This window comes from Hemitrygon akajei, chromosome 20 (assembly GCF_048418815.1).
Source record: "Hemitrygon akajei chromosome 20, sHemAka1.3, whole genome shotgun sequence".
Taxonomy (NCBI): domain Eukaryota; kingdom Metazoa; phylum Chordata; class Chondrichthyes; order Myliobatiformes; family Dasyatidae; genus Hemitrygon; species Hemitrygon akajei.
In genome coordinates, this window is record NC_133143.1 from 16,838,139 (window position 1) to 16,851,401 (window position 13,263).

At 38.1% G+C, this 13,263-nt stretch overlaps 1 protein-coding gene across 2 annotated transcripts in view; it reads left to right on the forward strand.

Annotated features, from left to right (window-relative positions):
• sirt5 (sirtuin 5) overlaps positions 1–12,654 on the forward strand; it is a 35,687-nt gene extending 23,033 nt beyond the window's left edge. For both annotated transcript variants that reach the window (XM_073023918.1, XM_073023919.1), the window contains 3 exons: positions 6,121–6,244; positions 9,579–9,694; positions 12,293–12,654. In XM_073023918.1, the coding sequence (XP_072880019.1) occupies positions 6,121–6,244; positions 9,579–9,694; positions 12,293–12,368 (316 nt within the window). In that variant the 3' untranslated portion in view covers positions 12,369–12,654. The remainder of the gene's footprint in view (positions 1–6,120; positions 6,245–9,578; positions 9,695–12,292) is intronic.
• Positions 12,655–13,263: the final 609 nt, after the last annotated feature.

The following is a 13,263-nucleotide window of genomic DNA, read 5'->3' on the forward strand; positions in this document are numbered from 1 at the left end:
AAGCGGAATGTCGTAAAGTGAAGAAGCAATTACCATTTATTTATATGGGAAAAATTTGTGAGCGTTCGCAGACCCAAAAAGTAATCTACCAAATCAAGCCAAATAAGACATAAAACCTAAAATAACAGTAACTTATAGTAAAAGCAGGAATGATATGATAAATATACAGCCTATATAAAGTAGAAATACTTCTCTGCAGCAATGTCTACCATAGCGAAAATCTCACAAGCGAAGTGCTCTCAGCAGAAACATTTGGCGCAAGCGCTCTCGCAGAAGCACTCTCTCCAGTAACCTTTAAGCTATGCCTTGCCAAATCATACCAAATAACAAAGCAGGCCATCTCGGCCCTTCTAGTCCGTGCCGAATGCTTACTCTCACCTAGTCTCACTGACCTGCACTCAGCCCATAACCCTCCATTCCTCTCCTGTCCATATACCTATCTAATTTCTTTTTTAAATGACAATATCGAACCTGCCTCTACCACTTCTACTGGAAGCTCGTTCCACACAGCTACCGCTCTCTGAGTAAAGAAGTTCCCCCTCGTGTTACCCCTAAACTTTTGCCTCCTAACTCTCAACTCATGTCCTCTTGTTTGAATCTCCCCTACTCTCAATGGAAAAAGCCTATCCACTTCAACTCTATCTATCCCCCTCATAATTTTAAATACCTCTATCAAGTCCCCCCTCAACCTTCTACACTCCAAAGAATAAAGACCTAACTTGTTCAACCTTTCTCTATAACTTGGGTGCTGAAACCCAGGTAACATTCTAGTAAATCTCCTCTGTACTCTATTTTGTTAACATCTTATAATTCGGTGACCAGAACTGTACACAATACTCCAAATTTGGCCTCACCAATGCCTTGTACAATTTTGACATTACATCCGAACGCCTATACTCAATGCTCTTGATTTATAAAGGCCAACATACCAAAAGCTTTCTTCACCACCCTATCCATATGAGATTCCACCTTCAGGGAAGTATGCATCATTATTCCTAGATCACCCTGTTCTACTGCATTCCTCAATGCCCTACCATTTACCATGTATGTCCTATTTTGATTATTCCTACCAAAATGTAGCACCTCACACTTATCAGCATTAAACTCCATCTGCCATCTTTCAGCCCACTCTTCTAACTGGCCTAAATCTCTCTGCAAGCTTTGAAAACCTACTTCATTATCCACAACGCCACCTACCTTAGTATCATCTGCATACTTACTAATCCAATTTACCAACCCATCATCCAGATCATTAATGTATATGACAAACAACATTGGACCCAGTACAGATCCCTGAGGCACACCACTAGTCACCGGCCTCCAATCTGACAAACAGTTATCCATCACTACTCTCTGGCATCTCCCATCCAGTCACTGTTGAATCCATTTTACTACTTCAATATTAATACCTAACGATTGAACCTTCCTAACTAACCTTCCGTGTGGAACCTTGTCAAAGGCTTTACTGAAGTCCATATAGACAACATCCACTGCTTTACCCTCGTCAACTTTCCTAGTAACCTCTACAAAAAATTCAGTAAGATTTGTCAAACATGGCCTTCCACGCACAAATCCATGTTGACTGTTCCTAATCAGACCTTGTCTATCCAGGTAATTATATATACCATCTCTAAGAATACTTTCCATTAATTTACCCACTGCTGATGTCAAACTTACAGGCCATTAATTGCTAGGTTTACTCTTAGAACCCTTTTTAAACAATGGAACCACATGACCAATATGCCAATCCTCCAGCACCATCCCTGTTTCTAATGACATTTGAAATATTTATGTCAGAGCCCCTGCTATTTCTACTCTAACTTCCCTCAAGGTCCTAGGGAATATCCTGTCAGGACCTGGAGACTTATCCACTTTCATATTCTTTAAAAGCACCGGTACTTCCTCTTCTTTAATCATCATAGTTTCCATAACTACCCTACTTGTTTCCCTTACCTTACACAATTCAATATCCTTCTCCTTAGTGAATACTGAAGAAAAGAAATTGTTCAAAATCTCTCCCATCTCTTTTGGCTCCACACATAGCTGTCCACTCTGATTCTCTAAGGGACCAATTTTATCCCTCACTATCCTTTTGCTATTAATATAACTGTAAAAACCCTTTGGATTTATTTTCACCTACTTGCCAAAGCAACCTCGTATCTTTTAGCTTTTCTAATTTCTTTCTTAAGATTCTTTTTGCATTCTTTATATTCCTCGAGCACCTCGTTTACTCCATGCTGCCAATACTTATTGTAGATCTCTGCCTCTTTCTGAACCAAGTTTCCAATACCCCTTGAAAACCATGGCTCTCTCAAATTTTAACCTTTCCTTTCAACCTAACAGGAACATAAAGATTCTGTACCCTCAAAATTTCTCCTTTAAATGACCTCCATTTCTCTATTACATCCTTCCCATAAAACAAATTGTCCCAATCCACTCCTCCTAAATCTTTTTGCATCTCCTCAAAGTTAGCCTTTCTCCAATCAAAAATCTCAACCCTGGGTCCAGACCTATCCTTCTCCATAATTATATTGAAACTAATATAATTCTTCTTCTATGCCTGCCTGGATGTCGAAGGTCAAGGTTCAAGGTTCGTCGTCTGATGTGGAAGGCTTGAAAAACGACAGTATGCTTGATTGCTTAGCCTTGCGCATTTTTCTATCATAGTTCTTTGTAAGCACTCAAACCATCTTGCAAATATGCCCTAAACCTACGTACCCTTTCAGAATTAAAGTCGTACTTTTCTGCAATCGTTGTAGCATTATCAATCGCAGCGAAAACCTCATGCAGTTGCTTCACGTTCAGTTCATGGACGACTTCACTTTCGGTCGGTTCACTACTGCATTCGGTTTTGATTGTTATCCTTTCCTCTTTCAATTGCATCAGCTCTTCATCTATCACTTCTTGTTCATGGGATGCCAAAACCTCTTCAACATCTCTTCGTCAACTTCCACAAACCAAACTCACTTTGTCCTTACTTCGTTCACCATGATCGAAACGCTTAATTATGTCTAGTTTTACACTAAGGGTAACACCCTTATGAGCTCTTTTAGGCTTTTCTGATACCTTAGAACTCACCTTTCTTACGGATGCACAAAATAAATCGAGATAAAGCACAGGTGCTCACAGGCACGTGTTTAAGCAATGGTGCCTAGAATGCAGTTCTGGGGGAGGAGCTTTGCTGCCTTTTTCTGTAACAGTGAAAACACCTTCTGTTAGCAAAAATAGGTAACTAATGTAGGCCTTTCGTAACAGCGAGGTGTCATAAAGCGAACGTTTGAAAAACGGGACACCTGTAATTGGGAGATTCTCTCAGAGCATTGTGCAGCATTCCCTAAAGGTTAACTTGCATGTTGAGTCAGTGGCAAGGAAAGCAGATGGAATGTTGGCACTCATTTTGAGTGCACTAGAATATAAGAGCAAGGATGTCATGCTGAAGCTTTATAAGGCTTTTGTCAGGCTGCACTTGGATTATTGTGAGCATTTGGGCCCCTTATTTAAGAAAATATGTGCTGATACTGGAGAGGGTCCAGAGGAGGTTCACAAGAATGATTCTGGAAATTAAAGGACTAATATGAGGAGCACTTGATGGCTCTGGGCTTATTATACTTGCTGGAGTTTAGACTGTGGGGAAATCTCAGTGAAATCTATTGAATCGTGAAAGGCCTAGATAGAGTGGACGTTTTGTTTAGCAGGTGAGTCTAGGACCAGAAGATAAAGCCTCAAAATAGAGAGATGTCCAGTTAGAATAGATGAAAATGAACTTCTTTAGCCAGAGGATGCTGAATCTGTGGAATTCATTGACTTGGATGGCTGTGTATATTGAGTATATTTAAAGTGGAAGTTAATAAAATTTTGATTATCAGAACATGAAAGGTTACAGGGAGAAGGCAGGAGAATAGGATTGGGAGGGATAATCAATCAGCAATAATGGAATGGCAGAGCAGACTCAACAGGGTGACTGGCCTAATCCTGCTCCTGTATCTTATGGCCTTGAGGAAGGGTAGCACACTTCAAAGATGATTTCTGGCCAAGAGTTTATAGATTTAATGGCTTGTTTTTGAACAGTAAAATTTTTTGAGCTAAATTGCACAGAAATGAGAATAATTATGACACATTTAAGATCTGGAACTTCAGCACTGAAGAATAAAATGAAGTCGAGCCTCAGTCATAGGATTAGTCCAGACATTGACTCCACCTAAACTGGTAAATTGGTTTATTATTGTCACATCTACCAAAGTGCATTGAAAAACTTGTATACCATTCATACAGATATATTTATTACAACAATGCATTGAGGTGGTACAAGGTAAATCAATAACAGTGCAGAGTAAAGTGTTACAGTTACATAGAAAAAGCAGTACAGGGAGACAATAAAATGCAAGCTCATAACAACATGGATTGTGAGGTCAGGAGCTCATCTTTTCATACCAGTGAACTGATGAATAGTCTTGTACCAGTGGAATAGGAGTTCTCCTTGAGCCTGGTGTCTTTTGTATCTTCTACCTGATTGGGGGGGTGAGGAGCAGAAGAGAAAATGCCGTGGCAGGTGGGGGCATTGATTATATTAGCTGCTTTACCAAAGCAATTAGAAATGCAGACAATCATTTATGTGGAGAGTGGGTTCCATCATATGCTACGCTGCATCCACAATTCTGCACAGTTTCTTACTGTCAAGGGCAGAGTAGTTGCTATGCCAAGTGTGATGCAGCTGGGTGGGATGCTTTCCAGTGCATTGATTTAAAAATTGGTCCGGGCCAAAGGAGACATGCCAAATTTCTTTAGCTTCCTGATGAATTTGAGGTATTTTGAGCTTTTTTTGGCATGACATTAATGTGTTTGGACCAGAACAACCTATTGGTGATGGTCACTCCTAGAAACTTGAACCTTTCAACCCTCCAACCTCAGCACTGTTGATGCAAATAGCACATGCACACCCCCTCCACTTCCTGAAGTCAATAACCAGCTCTTTTGTTATGAAAGGTGGTTGTCATGACACCATGTCATTAGGCTCGACATCTCCTTCCTGTACTCCAGCTCATCATTATTTGAAAAGATTATCATCATCAAACTTTTTTTTTTAATTAGTTTTTCAAAACATTTTACAAATTAAAAACCCCAAATCCCAATGAGGAGCATTAATACAGTGCAAAATTAAGCATACAATAACAATATGCTACAAAGGAAGAGAATTTAACAAAAAAGCACCTAAATTAAAGACAAGTAAGCTTAGTGTCCTCCCCAAGCCCCATAACACAAGAAAAAAAACAACAACAGCTCCAGACCGACCACAACACAATATAAAGAGTATAGGTCAGGACAGTCAAACTCCCAGACTGATCATCATCAAACTTGTAGATGGAGTTAGAGCAGAATCTGGGCACACAGTCATAAGTGTGTTGGGAATAGTAGATTAGGCACACAGTAACTTCAGCCTCTCAGACAACCTCAGCCACTGGCAACTGCCATCTCCCTGGCCTTGCACTCAGCTGGACAGTAAAGACACGCATGTTGGACTATTGCTTATTGACTGCATCTCTGCCTTCAGTACTACAATTCAAAGCAAAATCGTATCAAAACTTATAGACTCAATTTTGCAAATTAGTTGTTGACTTTCTGACCAACAGATTCAGTCAGCAAGGATACAGCAACACCTCCAGGATTTTTCTCAGAGAAGGGTCCTAACTTGGACTAGACAACATATTGTTTCACAGTACCTGTGAAAAACAGGCTTAGTTGTGACTTGCAGTGATCATCATAATGCCTTCTCATCGCAAGGTGTTGATTGGAGTCTAATGAGAAGCTCAATGTGAGAGGATAAAGTCTGGTGGAGGAGAGTAGTGGTAGATGGAGCAGGAGAGGGTGCTTATGGTCATTATAGTTGATTATTTTGATTAATCAATGTTGGAATGTTCTGTAAATCCACAGCAAAGAAATAATTAAAAATGTAAAGATTTGGAGTGCCCAGCTGTTGCATCATGGACATGTGTCCTGTCCTTATCCTGCTCTTCCCTGTTGTTTTTTATGTGCTAGTTTCTGATCAGGTGCATTAACACAAGAGGAAATTAAATTTTCCAATTTTGTTCTTTCAATGTAGAATTCTTAACACTTTTTTTTTAGATGTGAAGAGATGGGTTGCAATGGTCTGCTTCGTCCGCAAGTCGTGTGGTTTGGAGAGACTCTAGATTCAGATGTCCTGATGGAAGTGAACAAGGAACTGGAGATTTGTGACCTTTGTCTTTTGGCAAGTAGACATTTGCTTACATTACATCACAGGAAGGGTTATTTCAGAATGTGATATGCTTAATGGAGATGATAGCAAGCCTTTGCCCAATGTACTTGAACTATGAATAGTACAAAATAGATGGCTCAGATTTGACGGGCTAACCTGGCACTATTGTATCTTGTCATGCCTGGTAATGCAGAAGTAAGATAGTGGCTTAAGACTTTGAAAGAAAATCAGAAAATAATATTGAAGGTTCAATCATTCATTTAATTGTCACAGTATGCAACTCTCGATATTTGTCTTCTCCAGATGGCCATGAAATACAAAAAACCATGGGAGTTATTGAAAGAAAAGACATCAGCTCCCCCGGACACAAAAAAACTCGCAAACCCCAAAATCCCCACCCCTCCTTCACATAAAAACTGACAGATCACCCACACGGAAAACAGCAGCTAGAACATTAAAAGCCTCAAATCCCCAACCCCCTCCCTTGCAAAAAGAAAATAAGAATGATGACATCAAACCCCCAACCCCCTCCCTGTAAAAAAAACACAAATGATAACATCAATCCCCAACCTCCATCTCTCACAAAAAACAATAGATTACCCATGTAAAACTTGTGCCAAAATTGTATGCTTATATCCAATATACTTATCTTAAAACACAAATAACAGAAAAGTCACTGCTTGCCCTGAATGTGAAATAATTATATCCAAGAACATTAATCCTTTGCCTGGCCAGCTATGTATTTAAAAAAACATTTTGAGTAACTTTGATTCAGAAGCAAAACCCCTTAAGCTACAGTAAGGATAAATCAGGCATAGATTTGTTTTCCAGAGTCAAACTATTATTCAACAATGTTTTTCTGATGTCAGGATATTCCCTGAGTATGACAGAAAACTATGTTTATTTACTCATTCTATATCCAAGCTGCCTTCCTCTTTTTGAGATGTTCTGTGAAATAATGAAACACAAACATCACCCTCTAATCATGTCTGTCCTGACTTATCTCTGAGTTGGCCATTGGTGTAACAGTATTGAGAACCCATCTTTCAAGTCATTCCAGGCAAAGTAGAATGTTCAATTAAGTGTTTTTACTTGTTTCAGTCAGAGGTGCCAGTAAATTGGCATCACCATTGATGTCTCCTAATTTAATCTACAAGGTGTAGGTTTTGTGCCCTTTCTCAACTTGGGTCATTAGCTTTAAGAATAGTGATCATTGATATATTTTTTCTCCTCTTAATCAACTAAAATATTGGGAATTAAATTAATTATATGGAAGTTATTTAATTTTCATTTACTTTAAGAATTAGGGTTGTCATTTGTCAGATGATACCTAAATAAATTGCAAAATATAAATGTCTCATGGCTCTGGTTAAGGGTGAAGATGTGCAGAGGAGATTCATGAGGATGTTGTGTAGGTGGAAGATTATGAGGAGAGATTGGAGAAGCTAGGTATGTTTTCTTTTGGAGAGCGGGAAGATAACAGTGGACATGATTGAGGTTTATAACATTTCAAGAGTTACAGACAGGGAGGACATCAGTAAAATTATACCCATAGTGAACAAAACTAGATTTGGGTAAGGTGTGCATCTGAAGAACAGCTTTATCATCGGAGTGCTGGGTTCTTGGAGCACCCTGCCAGAGGAGGGAGTGGTGAAGGCAAATTCACTGAGAGTATATAAGAAGTGTGTAGCCCATCACTTAAATTGCTTAGATATCGAAGGCTGCGGCAGGAAAATGGAATCTGTACAGATTGGTGGCCACTGGCTAGTGTGAACGTAGTGAGCCGAGTGCCCTGTTTTCTTTCTTTACAACCCTTGTGTAGCAAAACTAATCCAAAGACAAAATATTTGCTGCTAGCCTGCAACAACTACAGGGTTGTTAAACTTGCACACACACCCCCATCTCCAATGAAATGGTTGTTTGCAAACAGTCAAATTCCTTATTTTGTTGCCATATTACTAATTAGCAAACATATGATCTTGAAGCGGTATTAAGTAGTCAGCCAAGATATGACCTCCCTCGGTCCAAAGCTGCAAGCTACCATGAAATAGGCAAGAATATGACACTTTTTTTTTGCTTTTACCATGCCCCCACTAATGAGACTAGTTACCATAACCAACATAATAAATGCACAACACAGAATACAATGGTTCTAACACCTTAATTCCTTTTTGGATGTTAGTATAAAACCAAAATAGGCCATTCTGCCTCTTTTCATGTCTGTTTTGATATTCAATTAGATCATACTTTTTGTGTCTCATAATTCCATTTATTGCCTTGGTTCCATAACCTTCAATGACAAAACACCCATTAATCCTCAACTCTGAACTTCTTAATTGACTGTTGACAGCTTTTAGTAGGTGGGATTGCAGAAGAATTGCTTATTTTCCCTAACTACAGTGTAAAGTAATCCTTCCTGATATGACTGATATCCTAGCTCTAAATTCAATGATTGGTATCATCTAGGCCAGCCCAGGATGATTTCACCCTTTGGGTATCACCTCTCCACATTTAAAACATTAACACTCCAGTTCATACGATCAATCTTCATAACCTAGCTGTGGTACTGTTCTTGGGAACCAGACTTCCATATTGTCCAAGGTCTAGTATACAAATTAATTGTTAAATGGGAACTAGCTAGATATTTGTACAATTGTTACCTAATTTGCACTTCTTTGTATTCTAGCTTCCATGAGATTAAAAAAATCAGCTTTTATTAACCTTCTATATTTGTTGATTGCTACAGGAAAAACAGTGATTTCTGTTTATGGATCTCAATCTCACTGCAATTTCAGGTTACTTAACTGGATTTAGATACAATGTAGAATTGATTTAAGGCTAAGACATCTAAATTCTTGCCAAGCTGGTCTGGGATTAATTCATTAAAGAGTCTGCTCTGGGTTGTGAAAGAGGGTCTGTGGATGGATCATTCCCAGTTTTATGGTAGCATGGCTTCCTGTTTTCAGTCCAGTTAAACATATTAGAACCAAAATGTCTACCTGGGTTAAGGCACAAAGCTGTAAGGCAGAGCATAGACACAATGTAGCAGCAACTGAAAAGGTAAAAATGTGATGGGCAGTAAGATATTTTACTTTTGCTGGAGTATTTGAAAGGTTTGTTTTAAACTTTCAATCCAATATTTTGGATTTGGTGTCAGATGTATTGCTGTTATAAAAAAAATTGATTTAACAATGTCCTCCTTAAATTAGGTGTATTAACCTTTACGGCAAGTTAAATCTCAATATTGAAAGTTTAAAAGCTTGTTATATTAAATAATTCTGTGCATTAATTAAACTTGGGATTCCATACAATCCAAGTTAGATTGCTTTTGGAATTGTTTACTTAGGTTGGAACTTCATCAATCGTCTATCCAGCAGCGTTGTTTGCTCCCCAGGTAGCTGCAAGGGGTGTGCCAGTTGCAGAGTTCAACACTCAAACCTCAAATGCCACCACAAAATTCAGGTGGGTGAACATGATGCCCTGGTTAGGCACTTAGCCAGCTGTATGTGCCTGCATTTATGATACAGTGGAGTAAAGAAGTTTGACACTTTTCCTAATATTAAGCTGACTTTGTTTGAAATTCTGGAGTTCTAAGATCTTATGGAGATGGGTTTGCAGTGTATGATTATCATTAGTTAATTTTAGTTTTTGAATCTTTTGTCATAATACAGGTAAAAATACACTTAATTGTTTTTCTAGTGTAAAGGATTGATAAATTCTATGCAAATTATTTTAATATTGTTGAATAACATAATTTGCAGGTTTCTTTTTAAATAAACTTGTTTCTTCTTTTCTGTCAACCTTTTTTGTACTTAATGGGGTTCTGCACAAAGTTTTTAAGAAATTTATCATTCACCTGAATGAGAAAATTAGGTGAATGATGCTTCCATTTCACCTGGTTTCATGTCCAAATACTTAGACAAAAATCTCACAAACATTGGGGTAATGTTTGACAACCCAAATCAGCAGAAAGAATGGATTTGGTGACGAAGGAAATCAAACTAACTTAATGTAAAATAACACACACAAAATGCTGGTGGAACACAGCAGGCCAGGCAGCATCTATAAGGAGAAGCACTGTTGACGTTTCAGCACGTCGACAGTGGAGTCCTGACGAAGGGTCTCGGCCCGAAACATCAACAGTGCTTCTCCTTATGGATGCTGCCTGACCTGCTGTGTTCCACCAGCATCTTGTGTGTGTTGTTTGAATTTCCAGCATCTGCAGATTTCCTCGTGTTTGTAATGTAAAATAAGATGATCCATTAATTGAAACATCACTTTTATCTTCCCAGATGAATGTGACTCACTTTTGACCACTAAAACAGGTTGAAAATTAAGAATCAACTGGAAAAAAATGTTCAATTTTCTTATAGAAACTGCTGCTTTCTGTATTACTACAGGAGGAACAGGTGTTTTAAAAGAAAGACATGTTGGTATTTGAACATCTGGGCACTCTGAGTTTACATGATAGGCAGGCCTAGGCTGCGTTACCTTATTTCATTCACCTCTTTGTAAGATATTCTCTCTGGGCCAATCCTACATCTTGCTTTTGTCAGGAATGCTCTTGTTCCTGCAGGGGTATGTACGCAATCTTCAGGCCTCATTTGCTCCATCAATCTGCTTCCCAAGCTCTGCTCTCCAGCCCTTTTATTTATGCTCACCTTTGTGTACTCACTTCACTTTACCATTATCAATCAATTCTATCTGAGTGTAAATCAGTTGCCAAATGCTACTTGGTTGACTTTATGAAGGTGGATGGAAATTGAATGACAGTTACCTGGGGGAGTGGGGATACAGAATCAGTGCATGCCAATACCACTTGATTTGAAGTAGCCAATGAATTTGTTTACATGGGTCACCTACCTCCTAGCCCAAAATATCTCTTTGTTATGACAGTTCTTCCTTTAATCTTTCTTTTAAATAGGAATAAATTCATTCCATCTAACATAATTTAACTGAAAGGTAGTTTAACTACAAATAGGTGTATAGTTTTTAACATCTTGAAATGTAATGAAATATCTTTATTGTCATTAATATCAATTTGTCATGCACCAATACAGTGAAAATTAGTTTGCAACCCTCGTACTCAATGCTATAAAACAACAAATAAAATAAATAAACAATAAATAAAATCAAGTAACCAGCCAGTAGAAGCAATGTCCAGCAGTACAAAAGCGCAACTCAGATGCATGACAGCCATAAAATGAGTATTAAAAGTAGCAATCTAACAATATTGGAAATTAATTTACCTTATCCTTTGATATAAGACATCTCAATTCATATATGCAGCTAACACATGACAGCTAGTAGAGCTGCTGACTTAAAGCTCCAGTCATCTGAGTTCAATCCCAACTTGGATCTTATCTGTGTAGAGTTTGCTCAGTCACTTATAACTGAATGATTTTCCTGCTGGTGCTCCAGCTTCCTCCTGCATCCCGAAGACATTGACAAAGCCACTGTACATTGTCTTTGAACTAAAGGTAAAGTAAACTATCTGCTGGAAGAACTTGGCGGGTCAAGCAGTTCCACTACTTGTCAAGACGTTATGTGGAATATGGAAGCTAGCTGCTGCTCAGTTCTTCCAGTTGACTTTTGTTCCAGATGCCATCATCTGTAGCCTGTGTCTCAAGTGTAAGGAAAATCTGGGGAATAAAACAGGATTAGTGTAAATAGGCACTAGATGGTTAGCAGAACTCGGTGGAATTGAAAGCTGGTTTCTATACTGTATGACACTTTTCACGCAGATAAAAGACCGAAGTTACTTCTATTTGAGAAATGATGACTCAGTTTAAGGGAAATAAAATAGTTTGACTGCAACATCCCTACAGGAAAATAAAGCAACACAGAAAGTCCCATGTTTTTGTTCCTATCTAATGCACTAAACAAAAAATCCAAATATTTAGTTTAGATTTTTAATCGAATTCTCTTCATAATGTGTCTTAGAACTATTAAGTTACATATCTTCCATTCATACCTTTGCACATTTTAAAGATGAATTCCAGTTGTATTCAATGGAAGTAAGTAGTTTGTTGGTCTAATGCTTTATATTTTTCTTTGCAGATTTTATTTTAAAGGCCCGTGTGGAACAACACTACCACCAGCACTGGCTCGTCATGAAAGTGAAGTTATTTTTTAAGGAAATTACACAAATATTCACAATTAGGCAATGAACAATTCATGAGTCATATTTTAAGATTAAGCACTTTAACAAATTGTGATGTTTTCAATAATAAGAAATGACTACCACTGATTCATTTACAATGTTCAGTGAAACTAAAGAGTAAATAATTAACAACACAATTCTTAACTGTTTTAATCTAGGATTTATAAAGTTGTTTCTGATTACTCCTGTCAGATGATTAGTACTACCAGAATCATTGTACGCATTAGCAAATTTCTCCATAATAAAACAAATGAAATTGTTGGTGGTCCTATTTTTGTCTTTACAAATGCAACACTGCTACATTTGAAAACATCATCTAAGCTTGTCTGCAATTCATGTTTCAAAGCAGCAAGTCCTCAGCTGCCCCAGTTGGGTACTCTTGAGCAAAAACATTTCTTTGTGTTTATAAATTTCAGGTAAAGCCCTTCCCACCATTGAGCACATCTACATGAAATGTCGCAGGAAAGTAGCATCCATCACAGAGACCCCTGCCAGTCAGGACATGCTTTCTTGTTGTGCCATCAGGAAGAAGGTTACAGGAGTCTCAGGACTCTCACCACCAACTTTAGGAACAGTTATTACCCCTCAACCATCAGGCTCTTGAACCAGAAGGAATAATTTCACTCACCTTCACTTGCCCCATCATTGGAATGTCCCCACAACTTACTAATAATAAGTGAATAAGCAAGAAATACATTTTATTTTTCTCTTCGTGTTTGCAGAGTTTGTTTTCTTTTGCACGTGGTTGTTTGTCCGTTCTGTTGGGTGTGGTCTTTCATTGTTTCTATTGCGTTTTTTGGATTTACTGTGTATGAAAGAAAATTAATCTCAGGGTTATATGTAAATGGTGACATGTATGTATTTTAAT